The sequence below is a fragment of the Mirounga angustirostris genome, unplaced genomic scaffold (assembly GCF_029215605.1).
Source record: "Mirounga angustirostris isolate CCGP_5_RB_7025 unplaced genomic scaffold, mMirAng1.0.hap1 SCAF_2, whole genome shotgun sequence".
Taxonomy (NCBI): Eukaryota; Metazoa; Chordata; class Mammalia; order Carnivora; family Phocidae; genus Mirounga; species Mirounga angustirostris.
In genome coordinates this window covers 149,033,855-149,058,180 of record NW_026991710.1, presented here as the reverse complement: position 1 = coordinate 149,058,180, position 24,326 = coordinate 149,033,855, and the positions used below count along the sequence as shown (strand labels likewise).

The 24,326-nt window shown below is 36.3% G+C and overlaps 1 protein-coding gene across 2 annotated transcripts in view; it reads left to right on the top strand.

Moving 5' to 3' along the window:
- The window catches only part of GLRA3 (glycine receptor alpha 3), a 196,076-nt gene that overhangs the window by 56,188 nt on the left and 115,562 nt on the right, over positions 1 to 24,326 (top strand). For both annotated transcript variants that reach the window (XM_045880116.1, XM_045880117.1), the window contains exon 3: positions 8,122 to 8,189. In XM_045880116.1, coding sequence (XP_045736072.1) covers positions 8,122 to 8,189 — 68 coding nt within the window. The remainder of the gene's footprint in view (positions 1 to 8,121; positions 8,190 to 24,326) is intronic.

The window sequence follows — 24,326 nt, the reverse complement described above, 5'->3', positions numbered from 1 at the left end:
ATCATCTGCAAAGACTGAGAGTTTGACTTCTTTGCCAATTTGGATGCCTTTGATTTCTTTTTGTTGTCTGATTGCTGTGGCTAGGACTTCCAATACTATGTTGAATAGCAGTGGTGATAGTGGACATCCCTGCCGCATTCCTGACCTTAGGGGGAAAGCTCTCAGTTTTTCCCCATTGAGAATAATATTCGCTGTAGGTTTTTCATAGATGGCTTTTATGATATTGAAGTATGTACGCTCGATCCCTATACTCTGAAGAGTTTTGATCAAGAAAGGATGCTGTACTTTGTCAAAAGCTTTTTCTGCATCTATTGAGAGGATCATATGATTCTTGTTCTTTCTTTTGTTAATGTATTGTATCACATTGATTGATTTGCGGATGTTGAACCAACCTTGCAGCCCAGGGATAAATCCCACTTGGTCATGGTGAATAATCCTTTTAATGTACTGTTGGATCCTATTGGCTAGTATTTTGGTGAGAATTTTTGCATCCATGTTCATCAGGGATATTGGTCTGTAATTCTCCTTTTTGATGGGGTCTTTGTCTGGTTTTGGGATCAAGGTAATGCTGGCCTCATAAAATGAGTTTGGAAGTTTTCCTTCCGTTTCTATTTTTTGGAACAGTTTCAGAAGAATAGGTATTAATTCTTCTTGAAATGTTTGGTAGAATTCCCCTGGGAAGCCATCTGGCCCTGGGCTTTTGTTTTTTGGGAGATTTTTGATGACTGCTTCAATTTCCTTAGTGGTTATAGGTCTGTTCAGGTTTTCTATTTCATCCTGGTTCAGTTTTGGTAGTTGATACATCTCTAGGAATGCATCCATTTCTTCCAGGTTATCGAATTTGCTGGCATAGAGTTGCTCATAATATGTTCTTATAATTGTTTGTATTTCTTTGGTGTTGGTTGTGATCTCTCCTCTTTCATTCATGATTTTGTTGATTTGGGTCATTTCTCTTCTCTTTTTGATAAGTCTGGCCAGGGGTTTATCAATCTTGTTAATTCTTTCAAAGAACCAGCTCCTAGTTTCTTTGATCTGTTCTACTGTTCTTTTAGTTTCTATTTCATTGATTTCTGCTCTGTTCTTTATTATTTCTCTTCTCCTGCTGGGTTTAGGCTTTATTTGCTGTTCTTTCTCCAGCTCCTTTAGGTGTAGGGTTAGGTTGTGTATTTGAGACTTTTCTTGTTTCTTGAGAAAGGCTTGTATTGCTATATACTTTCCTCTTAGGACTGCCTTTGCTGCATCCCAAAGATTTTGAACAGTTGTGTTTTCATTTTCATTGGTTTCCATGTATTTTTTTAATTCTTCTTTAATTTCCTGGTTGACCCATTCATTCTTCAGTAGGATGCTCTTTAGCCTCCATGTATTTGAGTTCTTTCCGACTTTCCTCTTGTGATTGAGTTCTAGTTTCAAAGCATTGTGGTCTGAAAATAGGAAGGGAATGATCCCAATCTTTTGGTACCGGTTGAGACCTGATTTATGACCTAGGATGTGATCGATTCTGGAGAATGTTCCATGGGCACTAGAGAAGAATGTGTATTCCGTTGCTTTGGGATGGAATGTTCTGAATAGGTCTGTGAAGTCCATTTGGTCCAGTGTGTCATTTAAAGTCTTTATTTCCTTGTTGATCTTTTGCTTAGATGATCTGTCCATCTCAGTGAGGGGGGTGTTAAAGTCCCCCACTATTATTGTATTGTTGTCGATGTGTTTCTTTGCTTTTGTTATTATTGCCTTACATAATTGGCTGCTCCCATGTTAGGGGCATAGATATTTATAACTGTTAGATCTTCTTGTTGGATAGAACCTTTAAGTAGGATATAATGTCCTTCCTCATCTCTTATTACAGTCTTTGGTTTAAAATCCAATTTGTCTGATATAAGGATTGCCACCCCAGCTTTCTTTTGGTGTCCATTAGCATGGTAAATGGTTTTCCACCCCTTCACTTTCAATCTGGGGGTGTCTTTGGTTCTAAAATGAGTCTCTTGCAGACAGCATATCGATGGGTCTTGTTTTTTAATCCAGTCTGTTAGCCTGTGTCTTTTGATTGGGGCATTGAGCCCATTTACATTCAGGGTAACTATTGAAAGATATGAATTTAGTGCCATTGTATTGCCTGTAAGGTGACTGTTACCGTATATTGTCTGTGTTCCTTTCTGGTCTATGTTGCTTTTAGGCTCTCTCTTTGCTTAGAGGACCCCTTTCATGATTTCCTGTAGGGCTGGTTTTGTGTTTGCAAATTCCTTTAGTTTTTGTTTGTCCTGGAAGCTTTTTATCTCTCCTTCAATTTTCAATAACAGCCTAGCTGGATAGAGTATTCTTGGCTGCATATTTTTCTCACTTAATGCTCTGAATATATCCTGCCAGTCCTTTCTGGCCTGCCAGGTCTCTGTGGATAGGTCTGTTGCCAATCTAATGTTTCTACCCTTGTAGGTTACATCTGTCTTCTCCCGAGCTGCTTTCAGGATTTTCTCTTTGTCTATGAGACTCGTAAGTTTTACTATTAGATGTCGGGGTGTTGACCTATTTTTATTGATTTTGAGAGGGGTTCTCTGTGCTTCCTGGATTTTCATGCCTGTTTCTTTCCCCAAATTAGAGAAGTTCTCTGCTATAATTTGCTCCATTATACCTTCTGCCCCCCTCTCTCTTTCTTCTTCTTCTGGGATCCCAATTATTCTAATGTTGTTTCATCTTATGGTATTGCTTATCTCTCGAATTCTGCCCTCGTGATCCAGTAGTTGTTTATCTCTCTTTTTCTCAGCTTCTTTATTTTCCATCATTTCATCTTCTATATTACTGATTCTCTCTTCTGCCTCATTTATCCTAGCAGTTAGCGCCCCCATTTTTGATTGCACCTCATTAATAGCCTTTTTGATTTCTACTTGGTTGGATTTTAGCTCTTTTACTTCTCCAGAAAGAGTTTCTCTAATAACTTCCATATTTTTTTCAAGCCCAGCTAGTATCTTTAAAGTGATGATTCTGAACTCTAGATCTGACATCGTACTAATGTCCGTATTGAGTAGGTCCCTGGCAGTCGGTACTACCTCTTGTTCTTTTTGTTGAGGTGATTTTTTCCGTCTTGTCATTTTGTGCAGAGGAGAATAGATTAATGAGAGAACAAAATGCTAGCAGAGTATCCACGTCCCCAGAAAATATACTCTAAACAAATCAGAAAATACCTGAAGCAGTGGGATAAGAAAGGGAAAAAGAGAAAAAAGAAAAAGAAAAAAAAGAAAAAGATAAAGATAAAAACAAAAACAAAAACAAACAAAACAACAACAATAAAAAAAAAAAACCAGAATGTGATCAAATATGATCAGGCTGGTATATAGATCAGTGCCACTCACTAGATTTGGGGTGTATTTTGGTCTTTTAGAAGAAAGTGCCTCCCAAAATTTTAAAGAAAGAAAAACATATATGTACAAAAATAAGGGTTGATATGATGAAGGGATGGAATATGAGTGTAAAAATGGAAATTATAAAAAATTTTATAAAAGGAATTGATAAGAAGTTGTTTGAAAAAAGAAGAGGATTTAAAAAAAGAAAAAAGAAAAAGAAAAAAAAAAGGGAGAGGATGTGATTAGGCAGGGGAATAGAAAACACCATATACTAGAGATTTAGGGTATATTTTAATCTGTTAGAAGAAACTATCTCAAAATTTTAAAGAGAGAACAACTTATATATATAAGCCAAAAATATGGGTAACTACTATGAAGGGATAGAATATGACTCTAAAAATGAAAAATAAAAATGTTTTTTTTTTTTAATAAAGGGATTGATAAGATGTTGGTTGAAAAAGGGAAAAAGAAAAATTCAAAAAGAAAAAACGACAGTTAAAAAAAATTTAACTTTGAAAGACTAAAGAATAATGGTAAAAAAGCCATGAATTCTATGTGCAGTAGTCCCCTAGCGCTGGAGTTCTGCCGTTCTCATTGGTCGGTAAACTTGGTCTTGGCTGGCTGTTCTCGCTGATCTTCTGGGGAGGGGCCTGTTGCCGTGGTTTCCAAATGTCTCTGCCGGAGGCGGAATTGCCCCGCCCTTGCCCCCTCCCGGCTGAGTAATCTGCTCGGGTTTGCTCTCCGGGCTTTTGTTCCCTGCGAGCTTTCCGTACAGCTTTGGAGGCGGAGAGTGAAAATGGCGGCCTCCCAATCTCCGCCCCGGAGGAGCCGAGAACTCGGGGCCCCGCTCCTCAGTGAGCCCCCAGAGAAAAGCGGTCAGTCACTCCCGTCTCCCCGGTCTCCAGCCGCACTCCGTGCTCACCCGGCCTGTGACCGCGCGTTTCTATCTCTGGCACCCGACCCCGGGTGGAGTCTCCAAACCCAGCAGATCCCTGCGGTGCCCTCCCGCACGGCTCCTCCCGGGGGAGGAAGGTGAGTCTCCCCGGATCTGCCGCTTGTTGGGTCCCTGCTGGAGGAGCAGGGGCCCGACTGTGCCGCGGATCACAGTTTATGGTCACCCCGAGCTGAGAGCCCGCGCCTGGGCTCCGCCTCTGCAGCCGGCTTCCCTGCTCCATTACCTGGGAGCTCTGCCGCACTCAGGCACCCCCGGTCTTTCTGCGACCCCGAGGGTCCTGAGACCCCACTGTCCCGGAGGGTTCCACCCCCCGCTTAGCCACCAGAGTGACGTCCCTCGGCGGAGCAGACTTTTAAAAGTTCCGATTTTGTGCCCCGCGGCTCCATCACTTGCCACAAGCGGCCGACGGAGGCCCCTCCCCCGCCGTCTATCCTCCCGAATATCGCCTCGGATTCACTTCTCCGCACGTCCTACCTTCCAGAAAGTGGTCGCTTTTCTGTTCAGAGAGTTGTTGCTATTCCTTTCTTCGATCTCCTGTTGAGTTTGTAGGTGTTCAGAATGGTTTGATCCCTATCCAGCTGAATTCCTGAGAGGAGACGAAATCCAGGTCTCCTACTCCTCCGCCATCTTGCTCCACCCCCCCATCTGGGGAATTTTTACAAATATTGGTGCTTTGGTTGCATGTCCCATCATCTAGGTTAAAGTCAGTTGTGAAATTTTTTTTTGATTTCAATGTGCATAGGATTCATTCATTGGTTTATGGATCATGGACTTCATTTTTGAATAATTTTGGGTTTTTTTTTTTCTCTCTTATTCAAGCAAGACAAATGGCTGTAAGGAAACGAGTAGAAAAACAAAGATGAAAATTATGCACCAGTAATCAAGAAAATGTAAACTGAAACCACAAATGATTTTCAACTATTCTAACTAATGAGGCATTGTGTTTTTTTTAATTTTTATTTATTTATGTTTTAATATTGGTACAAAGAATATCCTTTTTATCTTTACAAAGGACCAAGAATCAGAATGTCTTGGTATCTTTTAACAGCAATACAAGAAAATAAAAAATAATAGAGAAATGTCTTTAAAATTCAGGAAAAAATTTTCCAGCCTAAAATTTGGCACCAAATTTAGATATTAATTAAGTGAGAGGATGTTTAAAAAAAATTGTGAACAAGCAAATTCCCAAAAGCTTCATATCTTTATGTACCATTTCTCAAAAAATTATTAAAGGTTATGTTCCACTAAAATGAAGAAATAAGCCAAGAAAGAAAAAAGTATTGGGGCCATGAAAGGAGATCCCACAGAAGAGAGAGGTGGCAGTAATCCCCAGTATAATGATTATGGGAGATCATAAGATCACTGCTATGCTCCAGAGCAAAAAATCTAATTTGGGAGTAAATGCAAAGGAAGATAAAGCTAATAAAATATGTGAGGAGTCTAACATTGAAACATAATTTAAACATTTCAGAACTTGTGAGTAAGTTAATGATATGGAGGAAACTATGTGAAATACATAAAGCAATTATCAACCTCAAGAAATGTTTTTCAAGACAGGAAAAGTAATCATAGTTTATTGCATGACTTAATTGGAGGTAATATTCACCTTGTCATAATGTAAAAAGTAGATGCTAATCTAACAACAATGACAACATAACAATATCTGTGTCGTGGGAGGACAGAGAAAGAGGTTTATGTTAAGAGGAGTGTTGATAATGTTTGAAAGAAAGCTAAATCCTCATCTGCTGTGGGCATCAGAACATATGCCTAAAACTGGAGCATTTGAAAGTCACAAAATAAACTCATTATTTAGAGAAATTTAGGTAAATCCCCAAACAATCCATTAAATAAATTGAAGTGACTATCTCTACTTAGGGGGACATAAAGGTATAGGGCAAGGGGCTGCTATCTTAGGTAAGGCTTACATATTAGTTTTTGTGTGTGGCATTATCTATTAGGTAGAGTTTAACTCACAGTTATTTTAATCCCTACCACGTAATATTTCAGTGTTGTTGATTTATATACTTATCAGCCTAATAACAAAGTCTGTAGCCAGATAATGGAATGCTTTGGATGTAATGTTATATGACGATCGTGGGACAACTTGATATGATGGGGAAAAAAATGATTCTTAGAATCAGACCAGTGGTTCCAATTCCAAATGTGCTATTTATTAGCACCTTATGTAATCCTCTCCGAACTTTAATTCCCTATTTTGTAAATGATGAAATGTTACCCACTTTCAATGTTATATGGATTAAATGGTATCTATGAACCTGCACAATACCTGGTAACAAGAAGTACTCACCAATTTGTAAGATCTTATTCCTTCTGCCTTGCTGGGTGATAATCTCGTTGTGTCTTCTTCAAATTTCTGTAAACACAGTTTTAAATATTAGTAAAGGAATGAAAAAATGGATCTCATAAAAACAAAAATTGTTGGTATTATGATAAATGGTAAATCAAGCATTTACAGGGGACTTCTGGAATGGTGGAGCAATATTCTCTGTAAATTCACTCCTCCAAAAAAAAGTAACAAAATACTGGAAAAATGGTCAAAATGAACCTTCAGAGACTCTGAAAAGCTTGCAACACACTGACAAATGTGTATTCAAGTGAAACTGATAGGTTTCTCTAGAAACAGAGGGCATTTAAATATGGCTCCACTCCTGAGTTTCTGGTAGCCTTGAACACCAACAGCCTCTCAACCACAGAAGCTGTACAATCCAGCGGCCTAGCAGGTCTCAAAGGCCAGCTCCTCAGAAAGTCCATCTCCACAGCTATGTTACTTTTATCTGGCCTGCTCCCTAGAGGAATCCCACTCAGATCTGTCATTACTGGGCTTTGACTGGGAACTCCCTCACTGGGAAAATCCTATCCCAGTGCATTTGTTGAAAATGATCTCCAGAAACTGTTTGACAATGCAGCTACCTAAGGCTGTGATACCAGTTGGGCAAACAAGAGCCTGAACAAAAATTTTAAAAGAAGATCTGAGGAATGAGATGCTCATAGGCAGCTTTGAGAAGTTCTGATATCCTCTTGTAGATCTAGAGGATACACACACACGTGTAAGGCCGTGGAAAGACCTGGGAGGGCCCCAACCTCTCACCTCTGGCTGACCTCAAACCCTGTGCAAGCAAGGAAGCGAAGGTAAAGTCATGAACGTTAAAGGCATGCCCCCAAATATGAAGTCCCCTTGCAAAGGGTGGAAGACTTATTGGTTCAAGGCATTAAGGAAACCTCTGACCAATCACTAGTTGACCACTAAAGTCACTGAGCGGAGACCTCTGGCTGCACACTATGAGGATATGCAGATTTTATCAGTCCAGGTAAGTCATTAAACAACCAACAACAACAATAAGAAACACCAGCAACAACCACCTGTGGGATGCAAGTGGGAGGTCTGGTTTCCAGAGTTGCCACATTGTATTATCTAATATATCTAGTGTTTTTAACAACAACAAAAAAACATGTGACATGCAGAAATATAGGGCCCATACACGGAGGAAAAAAACATTGAAACAGCCTTAAGAGGTTCAGACGCTGGACTTACCAAATCGGACATTTACAAAGTCATTAAAGATATCTAGATCAAGGAAACTGAGACCAAATGACATTAATGACTTATATAATGGCCAACATCAGTCAAAGGAGTCTATGAATTTGTGATTTTCAATGCAGATTATTTCACAGAATGATTGCCTTCAATTTTAAGCATCTGTGTGTCTAAAAATATAAAAAATATATATTCTTTTTTTAAAAAACTGATAATGAAAAATATGGAATTATTTGAAAATATTCTAAATAGACTTTATGTTTTAATCTCTCTTTCAGGCCCTCCTGTTAATGTCACATGCAACATATTCATAAACAGCTTTGGCTCTATCGCTGAGACAACCATGGTAGGCATGTTTACTTTGTAACAAGTTTCACACTGGAGTAATTTGTGATTACATTAATGACAAATTTTTCTGGTAGTGTTATGTAATTTAAAGCCAAAGTTAATATAATGAGATTTTTGAAAATAAAATTAATGGTATAATTAAATTGCAATCAACTGCAGGTAATAGCAATTCATTTGGAGATGGTATATTAGAGAATAAATGTAACTGAAAACAAGATTGATTTTTCCCATTTTGGTAATTAAATATTAAATCTCAAATTAAAACTAAAATTTTGCCATATAATTTATTTCTTTTTAATGCTCTTTAATAACCAGACATAAACATAGGAGCAAATAGTTTCATGTTCAATTTTTCTGTATGCTTATGGTGTGTTTATAATATTATTTTAAGTATTTTATTTGGTTACTTTTCCAAATGAATATAGTATTTGCTCAGATATCATAAATATTTTGTGAATTGTGGTATATACCTTACTTTACTGAAACTCATTGAACAGAGACTTCATTAGTACGTAATCGAGAACATTTTATATAATGAAGTTATTAAAGCCAAAAAGTCATCATTACAGACCAAGTTTATTCTGATTTGATTTTGATTTTATAACTTTCTCTAAAGATCATGTTGTATCTCTGCTTTGCACTACAGCTTTTATTGAGCATTTTAGCTGAAATAAAATGCAGAGATAGACTCATGAACCACTCAATATCTGTAAAATTGTCTAGCAGGCAACTTTTTTTAATTAAAACTATGTATGGTGGTTCTTAAATTACCTAGAATTATACTCTAGTCCTAAATTTAGCAAGTATAATTTGCATTAATTTTCAAAGTTGATTTTAGCAAAATAGGATGTGAAATACTTAAAGATTTATTAGCTTCCAAAACCATTATTAAGTAGTGAGCCATGCTCATTGTACATATCTCAGAATGACTTGATAGCAAATTCTCTAAGGAAAAATAATCTAATATGTAAATTATTATGGGTGGATGTAGGGGTGTGTGTGTGTGTGTGTGTGTGTAAAGGATCTATCTCAACAGGAAGAGACTTTACTCAGGTATCTTTTTTTTAGTTCTCTTTTCCTCATGTGTGCAATATTTAGTCATTTAGTGGCATCTCTGTGGTTTTATCAAACAATATAATATAACTACAATAAAAGCATCAGTGAAGAAGAACTGAACTCACATATTTGGGCATTATATAGAATTATCTTAACTACAGTGTATAAATTAACATGAATGTGTGTGTGTTTGTGTAAAAACAGAGAAAATGTATATAATTTGCTTGCATTAGCACAGTGTTGTTCTGGTGCAATTCTGACTCTAAAATGACTATAATCCTGTTTTAGGCTTTGACGTATTCTGGATTCTCATTGGGTATTTGGGCCTGATTTATATCCTGCACTTGTACTATTGGGGAGAAAAATTTTCCTCTACCCTTCAAGATTCTTTTGGCTGGTTTAAGAACTAAATTGACATGAGACAGTTAATAGAGGATAATCAAATTTAATAGCATACATCTGAGGAATTCACATAAACATAAGAGATTCCAAAGACAGACAAAATGTGGTATATATGTCATTCTGAACTAGGGAGAAGGGGATAGGAGTCTGGGACTACAAAAGGAAGGAAAGCAATTCACAGGAAGGTGAAAAAGAGTAAATGTTTGGTAAACAAATGTTTGCTGGGCCATTCAGAAACAATGGGACATTGAGAGGACTTTGATCAAATAGGCCTTGCCAGGTTCCTACCTATTTACCAGGGCCCAGTTCATATTATAACTATAGTTATCTATGGCGCTAGCTCCCTTCCTGGAACAGGTCCTCTATCTAAATTCTTTTAGGCAGATTAGCAAAAAGAAAAACTTCTTGAGTTTTCTGTTTCTTAAAAATAATCAACCTAAAATAATCCATATGCCAAAGAGACACATTTTAGGATGGAAAATTTTGTTCCTCTACCGTACATTCTTAGTCCAAATCGTATTTAAAGATGAAGGAATCTTTGCTAGCTTTTTTCTATTTAGACTTTCCAAATTGTATTTCAAGCCCTGGCAACTTTCTCATTTTAATAGCTGCTATACACACCCTGTACAATCTCAAAAACCTAAAAATATGTTTATACTTTCTCTTTTGCAAGATCGTTTCCACAAAATACTTTCAGCAGCAATAGTGGGAAAAATTTACAGCCTTACTTGTCTTTGTGGGATGGAGGAAGAGACTTGGGAAAAAAGAGAAGACGTGGCCAGATTTCCTCCTCATTAAAACCAGAAAGATCGTCAGGTTCCTGAGGGTCTTTGCTTTTTAGAACATAATTCATCAGTCTTCCACTAAAGGGTTGTAGCACACAATCTAGAGGATGAGTACACCAGCTAAATTTCTTACCTGTAATAATTTTAGACTCCCTTTATAAAATAATATTACAAAAAAATCTTGCAGAATATTGCAAATACACTCTCTCAGTGACTCTTACTCGGTTTTATTTCCTTTCTCTAACATAGAAATCCTTTCTATTCCTACATATTCTATCATAATGTATTTTTTTGAAATCATTTTTAGCATCTATCACTTTCCTCTTCAGAATCACAAGCAACATCAATGAACATTAATCAGACATCTCAGAGAGAAAGTATTATAAAATTTACTATGTCCACTTTGTTATCTTTCTTTTTAGTCTTCTGAACTTTCAGATAGGTGATATTATTTCTATTCATATGATCAGATTCAATAGTTGTAAACTTTTTAATGGTATTAGATAGAAGAGCTGCAACATGGTATCCACATACATAGGAATGGAGAAAATTAACACTTATTATTATATTTCTATCTTAAGATTCATAGAGGGGCGCCTGGGTGGCTGAGTTGGTTGGGCTTCTGCCTTCTGCTTGGGTCATGATCCCGGGGTCCTGGGATCGAGTCCTGCATGAGGCTCCCTGCTCAGGGGGGAATCTGCTTCTCCGTCTGCCTTCCTCCCCCCAACTTGTGCTCTCTCTCTTCGCTCACTCTCTCTCTCCCAAATAAATAAATAAAAATCTTTTAAAAAAAAGATTCATAGAATATTTTCATACCACTGATTAGGTTGATAAATTTTATTCATAGTTTCTACCATCACAGCTGTGCAACTAAACTTTGTCCCATTATTTTATTTTATTTTATTTTTTTATTTTTTAAATTTTTTAAATTTTTTTAAAATTTTTTAATTATTTTTTCTGTATTTATTTTTTTATTTTTTTTATTCTTATGTTAATCCCCATACATTACATCATTAGTTTTAGATGTAGTGTTCCATGATGCATTGTTTGTGCGTAACACCCAGTGCTCCATACAGAATGTGCCCTCCTCAATACCCATCACCAGGCTAACCCATCCTCCCACCCCCCTCCCCTCTAGAACCCTCAGTTTGTTTTTCAGAGTCCATCGTCTCTCATGGTTCATCTCCCCCTCCAATTTCCCCCCCTTCATTCTTCCCCTCCTGCTACCTTCTTCTTCTTCTTTCTTTTTTTCTTAACATATATTGCATTATTTGTTTCAGAGGTACAGATCTGAGATTATTTTATTTGCTGTAATATTGTTTAAATTAATTTGTTTTTATAAGAGCATTTATATATTTTTAAAAATATTTACATTTCTTATACTAATATAGTTTACTTTTGTTTTTATAATACAAATGACCTAATTCAACTAAGACAATATATTAAAATTGTGAGGATGGAATTTCAAATTACCTATAATCATTAATGGATATCTTTGCACCTGAGATCTCATATCTAAAATAAATCTAAATAATTCTCCCAATCTATATATCTCCGCTTAACAAAGACCTTAACTGTCTTCAATGTCTGTTTACTGACCAAATATATTAAGCTCCCTCTGCTGGTTTAGTTTCTTGCAATTGTATCTTTCCCCATTTTAAAATTCATCTTTAGTCCGTTTGAGGTAATTATTTGATTCTTGAGAAAATTTCTCTAGTAAATATTCTACTTGCTTACTATTTCTGTTTTGAAAATTAAGTTAACTCAAAATTTTAATGTATTTTTGCATTTTATTCTTGCACCAAACTTGTTTTTTTAAATATTTTTAAATGCATTGGGGCATCTGGGTGGCTCAGTATATTGAGTCCAACTCTTGATTTCAGCTCAAGTCATGATCTCACGGTTCTGGGATCAGGCCCCAGGCATCATCTGGCTCCATGCTCAGCAGGGAATCTGCTTGGGATTCTGTCTCTCCCTATGCCCCTCTCCCTGCTCATGCTCTTTCTCTCTCCACCCCCCTTAAATAAATAATAAATCTTTTAAAAAAATTTATGTGCATCTTTCCAAGAGCATAAATTCAAAATTATTTTTAACTGTGAAACTCATCATTTCCCAATATTTATTTGTCTAATTAACTTAATGTAGTTCCAACCATTCTCACTTGAGCACAATTTTATTATTCTTGACATGTAATCATCAACTGTTTCCTATAAATATTCTGGAAATTTTAAACTTCCTTGTTTCTCTTACATCTGAGTCATGTGTCATGTATAACGAGATTCTATGAGGACATGTTCAGCCTTCATTATTCCAAGTTCATATTCTTCTTAAGCAGACAATGATTTTTCAACTATTGGAAACCACAGTTCTTAAAAAAAAAATAAATTCAAGATGAAACTGGTTTACCACCATTACAGTCATTCTTGTTCCCCTTTTGTAACATGGCTTTGGTAAGGGAGGTGCATCTGTCCTGCCTTCTAAACCTGTGGTAACAGAAGGAGCTCATTCATGATTGTTTTTATTGCTTCTCTGAGGGGAAGCTTAAGATCTCCACATTAATGTGGCTCCTGCAAACCTGTTATGAGTTGTGGATAAGGCTTAAATGCCAGGATGAAAGCATTTGTAAGTTGGGCTTTTTAAAAAAACAAACAAACTCATTTATGAATGTAGTAATTTGGGTGTGCATAGATAGCAGTGTCTCAAACTGAATATATTGGCTTACCCTCCTATCTTCAGAAAACAGATGGCTCTCCATCTTGTTACACATATGTTAGAGAGAGAGAATTGCTCGGCTATGTGCCTTAAGTCAATATTTACTCATTGAGCCATTACTTTTCACGAGTGCCGATAGAATAAATTATATTTACAAAATAAAAAAAAAGATTAGATGTTTTGATATAATAGTTTTTCAAGTGTCTGTAGACAGATGTGTGGTGGGGTTGGATAAGAGTATCTGAAGGTCTGCTGTGATCTCACAGAATTGTCAAACTGTACATTTTCTCAATTTTTCACATATGTGATGCGTTCATGTATTAGTTGCAACAATAATCATACATAAGTAGATGCTACTTTGAATTGTTGGATCATTATAATCTCCAAAGAAATCTAAGCCAGTATGGCATACAAAATTTATAGTGTCCATTTACAGATTCTTAATGGAAAATCTTACCCATTCTTTTTTTCTAAGTATATTTTTATCAAATAAAGTTGTTTTAATCAATTAGAGTTATTACCTATGCAAAAGTACCTATGCCTAAGTAATGTAAGTAACACTCATGTGTCTATCATCTTAAGAAATTAAACATTAAAAATAAATTGAAGCTGACCATATACTCTTGCCCCAAACACTGCCTCACTACCTTTCCAAAAGAAGCTTTGTTCCCAAATTTGATATCAAGAGATAAAGTTCCATTCTACAGTCATGAAAACATGAACAAAATAGCCATACTGTAGTATCCACATATAATTTGATTTTTTGGTTCAAATTCATGTTTTTTGACATAAGCCTTCAACTCTTTCATTTCGTTTTCATTTCAGGAAAGTATTCCATATTATATTTATATTGTATTTGTCCATTCTACATTTGCTGAACATTTGATTGTTTTTAATGTTTTTACTACTACAAAAACTCTGGATTGAAAATTGTTGCATATTTTCTTCTAATATGCATATGCAAAATATTCTGTAGGATATATACCCAGGAGTGGAATTATTTGGCCCAAGGTTACATTCTCAGAAATGAAATTATTTGACTTAAATATTACTAAATTGCACTCCAAAGTGGCCATTTTGTCTTAAACACCTACTATTAATTTTATGAGATTTTCTATTGTTTTACATCTCCCACAACTAATATTTACTCACTTTGGATATAATTGCTGTTATTACATACTTCCTTGATTAATAGGGTGGTTATGCATTTTTCTTGATTATTTTTTTCACCATTCTGGTGTCCTTTGTGCAAAATGCCTTTTTATATCTTTTCTACATTTATGCTTGTTTATTTTTACAATGCACACACACACATATATTATTCTGAAGATGAATGCTTTGTTACATGCATTTTAAATACCAATTTTGCTTTTTTTCAGTGTGTTCATGATGTCTTTTGATGTATACATTATTTTCATTTTAATTTACAAAATCTAACCTTGTTTTACTCACTGGTTTATGCTTTGTCTGAAGAAATCCTTCTCTCATCCAAGTTCATAAAGACATTTTCTTATATTTTCTCCTAAAAGCATTTTGCTTTTCCTATTTAGGTTTTAGTCCACCTGGAATTTTGTGTAGTTGTATATGTATATATGATGTGTAGTAGACATTTATTTTTTTATTTCACAATTAAATAATTACTTCTACTAATTTACAATTGTACCTCTGTCATATATATTCATATATATTGAATTCTTAATTTCAGAATTCTTAATTTTGTGCCAATGGTCAATTTTTCTATACCTTTCTATACCTACCTATACTTTTCTTTTTTTTTTCTTTTTAAAGATTTTATTTATTTATTCATGAGAGACAGAGAGAGAGAGAGAGGCAGAGGGAGAAGCAGACTCCCAAGGAGCAGGGAGCCCGATGCAGGACTCGATCCCAGGACCCCAAGATCATGACCTGAGCCGAAGGCAGACGCTTAACCATCTGAGCCACCCAGGCACCCCCTACCTATACTTTTCTATACCTATACCTTTAAAATACCAAAGGTATTTTTCTATACCTTTTTATTTTATTTTTATTTATTTTTATTTATTTTTTTAAGATTTTATTTATTTATTTGAGACAGAGAGAATGAGATACAGAGAGCATGAGAGGGAGGAGGGTCAGAGGGAGAAGCAGACTCCCTGCCGAACAGGGAGCCCGATGCGGGACTCGATCCCGGGACTCCAGGACCATGACCTGAGCCGAAGGCAGTCGCTTAACCAACTGAGCCACCCAGGCGCCCCCCCCCTTTTTTTTAAAGATTTTATTTATTTATTTGAGAGAGAGAGAATGAGAGACAGAGAGCACGAGAGGGAAGAGGGCAGAGGGAGAAGCAGACCCCCTGCTAAGCAGGGAGCCCGATGCGGGACTTGATCCCAGGACTCCAGGATCATGACCTGAGCCAAAGGCAGTCGCTTAACCACCTGAGCCACCCAGGCGCCCTATACCTTTAAATTGGACTTGATATTTAGTAGGACAACTTTCCAAACACACACTTGATTCTTTTTGAAAGTATTCTTGACTCTTGGAAGTTTGCTTTTTCATATAAATTTTAGAATTATCTTGTCAAGTTCCACAAAATAAATTTGAATTGACTATATGAAGGAGTGTTGAAAGAATTGTCACCTTAAAATATTGAGTCTTCCCATCCATGAATATAATGTATCTTTCCTTTTACTTAACAAAGTCATATAATTTCTCATAAATTTCTTGAGTATCTTTTAATGTTAATAATTTCCCCTTTATTTTTAAAATATATCTTTAAAAATTGCAACATTTTAGTTATATTTTCTAATTCTTTATTGCTGGTATATAGGAATACGATTGTTTTTTACATTATTTTAATATGCTTTCATTTTAGCCCTAAGACTTTCCAGTTCCTTCATGCAATCATTTTATCTAGCAATAATATGTTAATTTGTTCCTTTTGGTCCTTATATGCTTTCCATCTTTTACTTGTCTTGCTGTTTTAGCAAAAACAGTATTGAGTGAAATTTACATTGTTCCCTGGCTTTAAAGGGGATATATCTAGTATTTCCAAAATAAATATGATGTTTGCTTGAGTTCGGTATAGTTGACTTCTGTGTTCTTTTCACGTATCTCCATCATTTTGTTTTTGGTGTACTTTCTTGCATCCTGCCACCACAAGATGTTCTAGACTCATCTTGTATATTCCCTGCTCCAGCCCTAGAATCAGCAAATTCTCCAAGGATCCCTGGTTCCTTTTACTGAAGAACAGTATGAGAAACCCAAATCTGGTTACTAGGTATGGTCATTACTACACAAGTATCATTGCTTCTAGGCCTTCCCAGCAGACAGAGCTTAGAAATGTGTGTATGTATGTGTGTGCAAATGTTATAATTTAAATTTTATTTTCCAATTGTTTCTACGAATAGATAGACAATTATATCTTGGAATATTGGCATACATCCTAAGAACTTGATAACCTAGGTAGTTCTAGTAGTAGTTTACCAATTTCTTTGTATTTTCTATGAATATGTTCAACAAACTGTACATTTGTACATCTTCCTTTCCAATATTTATGCTTTAAATCGCTTTTCCTCCCTCTCTCCCTCTTCTCCTCTTTCCCTCCCTTTCCATCCTATCTTATTGCACTAGTTCACAAGTCCTGTATAGTGATAAATAAAATGGATAGAGAATGACCACCTTTGTTTGTTTGTTTGTTTGTTTTTTCTGATGTCCGTGAGAAAGCATGCAATATTTTGCAATTAAGAATGGTATTAACTGGGGCGCCTGGGTGGCTCAGTCGGTTGAGTGTCTACCTTCAGCTCAGGTGGTGATCCCAGGGTCCTGGGATGGAGTACCACGTTGGGCTCCCTGCTCAGTGGGGAGCCTGCTTCTCTCTCTACTTTCCCACCCTGCTCATGCTTGTGTTCTCCCTCTGAAATAAATAAAATCTCAAAAAAAAAAAAAAAAAGAATGGTATTACCTGTAGATTTCTCCTAAGTGCTCTTTATCAGATTGAGGAAGCTTTCTTCCATTACTTGTACACTAAGTTGTTTTTTTGGTTTTTTTTTTTTAGTCACAAACAGGCGTTGAATTTTATCCAGTGCTATCTCAGCTTTCATGGAAATGATTGACTTTTCTCCTTCATTCTGTTAGTATTATGGGTTAGATTCAAATCAATCAAATATATATTGATTTTCAATTGGAAAGTCATCTTTGCAGGTTTGGGATAAACCCCATTTGATCATAATTGATTCATCTTTTTATGTATTGCTGGATTTAACTTTCTGATATTTGGTTTAGGATTTTTGCTGCGATATTCATTTTGGATATTGAACTATAATTTTCTTGCATTGTCAAGAGCACTGTGTGGTATCAATTATTGCACTAGTGGGAAGTAGTCATTCTTCCCCTACTCTGTAAAATAGTTTGTGTAAAACTGTCATCATTTCTTCCATAATTATTTGGTAGAATTTACTAGTAATGCCATCTGTGCTGGTCATTCTACTTGGGGAAAGATTAAAATTATAGATCCCATTCTTGAACAGATAGAGGACTATTCACTTTTTTTTTTTTTTTTTAGGATTTTATTTATTTATTTGACACAGAGAGAGAGAGAGACAGTGAGGGAGGGAACACAAGCAGGGGGAGTGGGAGAGGGAGAAGCAGGCTTCCCGTGGAGCTGGAAGCCCGATGCGGGGCTTAATCCCAGGACCCTGGGATCATGACCTGAGCTGAAGGCAGACGCTTAACCGACTGAGCCACCCAGGTGCCCCGAGGACTATTCACTTTTTCTACTGTGCACACTTTGCAAAAGTTTTGTTTTTTACGAAATATATCCATTTCTTTAAAAATTTCAAATGACTGACATACACATATATAGTTCCATATCATTTCATCTGAGGGGATCTTTTTAATGCCACCATTTTCATCCCTTTCATTAATAATTTTGTTTTAGCTCCTTTTTTTCATATGGAATTTTTTATTTGCTAGGAATTGTTGCTGCTTTCTAAATCTATGATTGATGTTAATCTTTTAAAAATAATAGTACTCAATTTTTATCTCTCCATTTGTTCTTTCTGTAAAACCTATTACACTGAATATTTGGTACATTGTTCTCTCAATCAGAATTTCTATCTCTTTATATTTCTGTGCTGCACATTCCCTCTACTTCAGAATTGTCATTGAGGGACGTCTGGGTGGCTCAGTTGGTTAAGCATCTGCCTTTGGCTCAGGTCATGATCCCAGGGTCCTGGGATCGAGCTCTGCAGGCTCCTTGCTCAGCAGGGAGCCTGCTTCTCCCTCTGCCTGCCGCTCCCCCTGCTTGTGCTCTCTCTGACAAATAAATAAATAAAACCTTAAAAAAAAAAAGAATTGTCACTGATAAATTATTGGAACTCCATAAAAATCCCCAAAAAGCTGCAATATCATATCAATCCATTTTAGATTCCTTCACAGCAAATATCTCAATGACTTACATAAAGGCAATTCATTCACACACTATGATTATGGTAAGTTTTTCTTATACTACTTTATTTGGCTTTTAAAGATGGCATTTAACTCCTTGTATTGATTTAACAAATAGACTTCATTGACATCCTATTATTTTATTCAATCTAGTTTTAAGTGTTCTTCATCTTTTTAATATTCTGTTTAAGTCCATAGACATTTATTTAGAATGTTTTGATTATAGGCTCCATAGAGCAGCAATCCACTCTGCAATATTCATCATTATACCATTAACAACTAGAATAATTCTTAGCACAAAGTAGCTCTTAAATATATATTGTTGAATATATGTATACATGTATTCTGGCTAACAAAGAGTATTTTTTCCAGAAAGAAAACTTCCCTACTGTGTCCTTGTCACAGTGTATAAACTCTTTGTTATTTGTATTGCTTTGCAATATGATCCTTTTTTTTAAAAGATTTTTGTTTATTTATTTGAGAGAGAGAGAGAGAGAGAAACAGAGGGAGAGAGTGTGTGCACAAGAGGGAGGGAGGGGCACAGGGAGAGGGAGAAACAGACTCTCCACCAAGCAAGGGGCCTGATGTGGGGCTCAATCCCAGGACTCTGAGATCATGACCTGAGCCAAAGTCAGATGCTTAGCTGATTCAGCCACCTAGGTGCCCCCAATATGATCTATTTTTGCAGTTCTGAGTCCTGGTCACTGTTTTAAATTGGTGCTACAATCTCTTAAATATGAGCTAAGTAACTAAGTGTATAATCAAGTTACTGTTTGCTAACTTTGCTCAAATGAACATGGCTTTTTTATTCAAAAATTTCCTTGCAATTTTATCTTTCCTCAAAAAACATTTGCTTTTTCAGCTGTATTGATAGATAGGTTCATTAAAACATTAAAATTTTTATGGGGGAGACTGGGTGGCTCAGGCGATTAAGCAACTGACTCTTGATTCTGGCTCAGGTCATGATGTCAGGGTTGTGAGTTCGATCCCCACAATGGGCTCTGTGCTGAGCCTGGAGCCTACTTAAGATTTTCTCTCTCCCTCTCCCTCTGTCTTTACCTCTACCCCACTCGTGAGCCCACATGCAGACACGTGCTCCTTTTCTTGCTCTCTCTAAAAAAAAATTGTATGGAGAGTTCTCTATGATAAGAAATTAGAGCTCCTATTTTATAGTGCTTATGGTAATCAAGAATAATGTTTAAAAATCTAAAATATCAAGTAGCAAATATTTCAGATAACTAGTTTTAACAGTATTTTTTTAATGACAGTTAGAAGGAAATGTGTGTAATTTGAAGGAAAGTCCACTTTTTTCCTGTCTTTTTGTAAACTTTTCCAAAAATGAGTCATTGGACCTTTGTATCTATTGTCAATGACTTAAGTACTTGTAAAGGTTCATTTAATGAGGGTCGTAATAGTATTCAATGACTATTTCTGTGTAATTCATATTTCTAGATTTAATAATATTAATGTAGCATATGATTAGATGGACGCTATTCCATTTCCTTTTAGGAAAGCCTGAAAGCATCCTGCTATCCATTTAACATTAAGATTATGTCTGTTAACATCTTATCCTCACTGTCTTATTTTTCTTACTTTGAGTAATGGGTAAAGCCTAACCAAATACAGCAATAGCATTGGTCTGAAAGATTTTTAATTTCAAGCATGAGTAACCAGTGAGTGGCAGCATGAATGTGTTCTGAACTATCATTTATAAGCATGAATAGGAAATAGGGCATATTTATGGGAAAGGTTGCAGAAAGATAGGTATGCATGAAGGTTACACATCCTGGTGACCCCATCAGAAATACGAATAAATCTCTGCCTGGTGTAGTCATTTACAGGAGCATCCTTATATTCACGTGTCTCAAAAAGAGACTGTTTGCAGATCCTGTTCACACAGGTAAAATTTCTTATAAAGAATGCCACGAAGAATACAATTGCCTAATTATGCTGCAATGTTATTAAAATGAATATGATATTTAAAAGCATATTTCCAATTCTATGGGGGGAAAGTGCCAAAGAGAAACTAATAACAACAGAAAGAAAGCTTTATGGGGAGAAGGGAGTTGTCAGGCACACACTTTTGCAATTTTTCTCTTTTATTGGACCCACATATTTTTGTAGAATTTTGTAGAATTTCCTGTTACTCTGACTATGCAGATTGAAAGGTTAATTGTATTTTGTTTATGCATTTGAAATATTTGGGTTAAGAAAAAAGGAGGAAGATTATAGGGGTAAATGTAGTGTCAATTTAACTCTCGTCTCTGCCTACTACAGCTAATTTATAATGGAAAGGGCCTATTATCTGCACGTGGTCCTCTCTAAAGGAAGATGTTGTATAGAATTCACTGCTACTAGATCAATTAAGCACTGTTGGCCACCTAACATGGCATAGAAAAGATCTGATTCTCATGAACAGTTCATAGCAATGGTATTCATCTTCAAGATATTATCAGGCACCTTTTTCTAAGAGAATTTGATTTTCTAAAAGAATATACTCCAAAATGTCATTTCAACCTCTAAAGATAAAATGGGCAGCAAGAGAGGGAATTGGGTTCTCTAAGATGATTGGCACTAGGCATAATTCGTTACTTAGTCATGAATTTAGCATGTCAATTAATGTTAACTACTTGGCAATCAATTTAAATTGCAAATAGCTCTTCAGCTGTGATGCTGAATCTCTGACAGATGAATGAGTTAAAGTTAGCACTGACACTCTCTAGACCGGTTAGATGATACATTTCCATTGCTGTGATGAAACTAGCAGCCTATCTATAAAACAAGCTAACTAACTATGCTTCACATGGGCTCAAACAAGCCAGATGACAGGGGACCTGGGATTGTGTCACAAGTGCCCTGTCAAATAGAACAGATGCAGGCATATAGTTAAGCTGTTCATGTTGTTTAGGGAGTCCGCTGGAAAATGGAAAATTCCTAGGTAACAATGATGTGTGTGTATGTGTGTGTGTGTATGTGTATCAAATGAGTTTAGACTTCAAGATTTGGTTTTAAAAATACAAGGAAAGCAATTTTGTTCTCAATCTCATCAAGACTTGATAACAAACTATTTGTTCTATGGGAGAACATGAAGGTGTATAGATTTATTACGAGCACATATATATCACTATGATCCGCACTATCTTTTAAAACTCCTCCTTAGTAGTTTCTTGGAATATTGCCAACACTCTAGAGACTAGCTAAAGCACAAGACAAATAATTCTTTCATAAAGTTATATTAAGAGCTTAATTAACAAAAATGAGCTTACAACATATATCAACATGAAGTAGATGAACTGCAAATATTCATAGATGAGTCCTGGGCAATCTTCATCTAAAACCCATTCAATTCATCTATACATGATAATAAAGTCTTATTTTTCCCCTTAGGGTAAGTTTGGGAATGCTTTCTCCTCTGTTACGTCTTCCAGCCCTGCCAGGACCCTTCTTTCTACAGATTTTTGGAATTGGTGAAGAATTCCTCTCTACTTTTCCCTATCTGACCTCTCATCTTGCTCTCTCTTCCCTGGAGTTGCCTCCATCCCTTAATGGTGTTAGGAGGTGAAGTGTCACTTCCAGACCTCCAGGAAGCCTCTGGCCTGGCGCATGACTCTCCCCCAGAGGTAGTAAGAGAATGGCTGATCCCTCTCTGAGCTAATGGGATGAAATTTAACCCCCTTCTTTGGTGGAAGTCATTTTGCTTGCTTTAGGTTGTTCTTTCACTGATTTTCTCTTTCTAAAATAATTTTTTATCCATATCAGGTCTTCCTGTGGTTTCTGCTCACTCAGTCTTTTGACGATCATTTAATTCTAATAAACCCTGTATTATATGCATGTTAGGTACACATCCCAAGAAACAGCCACTAAAATGGTTAAAAATTCTGATTCTAAGTATATTTTACTATTTATCATATTTTAACTCACTATAAAGATAATTGCTATTCCTCACCCATGTGCTATAAAATTAAATATGATTAATCAAAATTTGACAGCTGATCCAAAAAGAAATGAATAAGCTCTGCTTCACTTTTTTTTTCTTTAGTTTTCTGTAAGGCAATGTTTCTCAGCCATTTGTTTCCCCATTATGCCTCCCTAAGGAGCCTTTTTAGACATCGTTTACCCTAATTGCCTTCCCTATGAAATTTTAATACTTTTGATATACCATGTATCTGTTTATATACTCTATGTATATCTCTGAATTATATGTAAAAGGAGTAATATTCTTCTTTCATTTACCAAGAACCAAGTTCTACTCCTTTGGGAAGAATATTGTTGTTGTTGAGAACATATACTCCAAAGTACATATTTATAGGGGTACTCATGAGTCCAATTGCCCAAGGCTAATATTTTTATCCTTGTTGCTTGGTAGCATACAGAACAGCAGGAGAAAATGAGACAAAAGCACTGTGCATTCTGAGGGGAAATGGATACATTTTTATGCCCCTCGCTATTTGCAAAACTAGTAATGCATATGGACTGGAGGCCAGGCTACATTCTCTGTCTTATTAATGTGTTTACTTCTTTTTTAGATGTTATTTTTCAAACTTTAAATGTGTGCTTGCACACACACACACACAGACACACACCCTCGGACTAATTGTAAATACATTCAGATTTGTTTCAAATTTATTTTCCATGTCTGACATAAGGACCAGATTTGTTTCCTTTTCTACTTCTGTGATGATATTTATGTTTTGCTTTTACTCCTATAACCACTGTTGTATCATACTTTCACTATTTAATAAAATTGATCTCAAAATATTTCCCATGTAGTTCATCCCTCAAGACCGTTCCAGTGGCAACAAATCTTTGGGAGATACCCATAGTACATATGACATTACTGTCATAGCTATGCCAGAAGAAGGTTCTATAAAGGTATAATTAACTCAAAAATAGAAAAAGAAACTGGTCTTAGACCTCTGAGAGTAAAGTTCTTCATGAGACATTTTTTAAGAATCGCCTGAAAATATCCCCAAGAAATTAAAGATCAATCCCCCTATTAGTTAAGCTTCCAACAGAAAGATGCCCAGAACCCAGACACCAGGCCTCTACCCTGCTCTTCCTCCCACCTCCATTAACCAGGATGTGTCTTGAGGGTTATTTTTTCAGAAGCTTGTTGCTAGTTGCAGATGTCATGTTTCACATGCCATGTATTTTCATGCACAGTCCTTGAAGTAAATCATTCTGGGGCATGCTTTCCTCACCTATGATCCATCTCCCACTTCCTCTCTCCCTCCTTAAGCTGTCCACTGTCTCCTCTGGAATCACTGTTTCTTAGTTGACAACTTAATTTTTTCCACTCCTACCAGCTCCTTCCCCCACTCCCCCCCCCACATACACACCCTTTATGATGAAGAGTATCTCCATTTTCTTGGGTATCACTGAAGGAGGATCTCTCCACTACTTCAATCCTTGAAAAAGTCTCCCATAACCCATGAACAGGAAGTTTTCCTCACTTCTTCATTCCACTTGCAGACACTTACTCTTCCATCCTGCTTTGAAGCTACTCTCGTTGACTATCCACACTCCTTCCCTGCTTAGATTCGTCATATGCCAGTGTTGTGGTTACTCCATCCATCTAAGACGTGAGCAGCTGATCCAGAGTCTTCTCCATCTGCCTTAATTCTAAGTGGTTGCCACATCCAGCACCTTCATCCCCCCAACCTTCTCACCTCTAATAAACATCTTTTTCACGTAAGTTCAATCACCCACCTCCATGGATATATCTGGGACTTGGCTCCAGAGTTTGGGAAATCTGC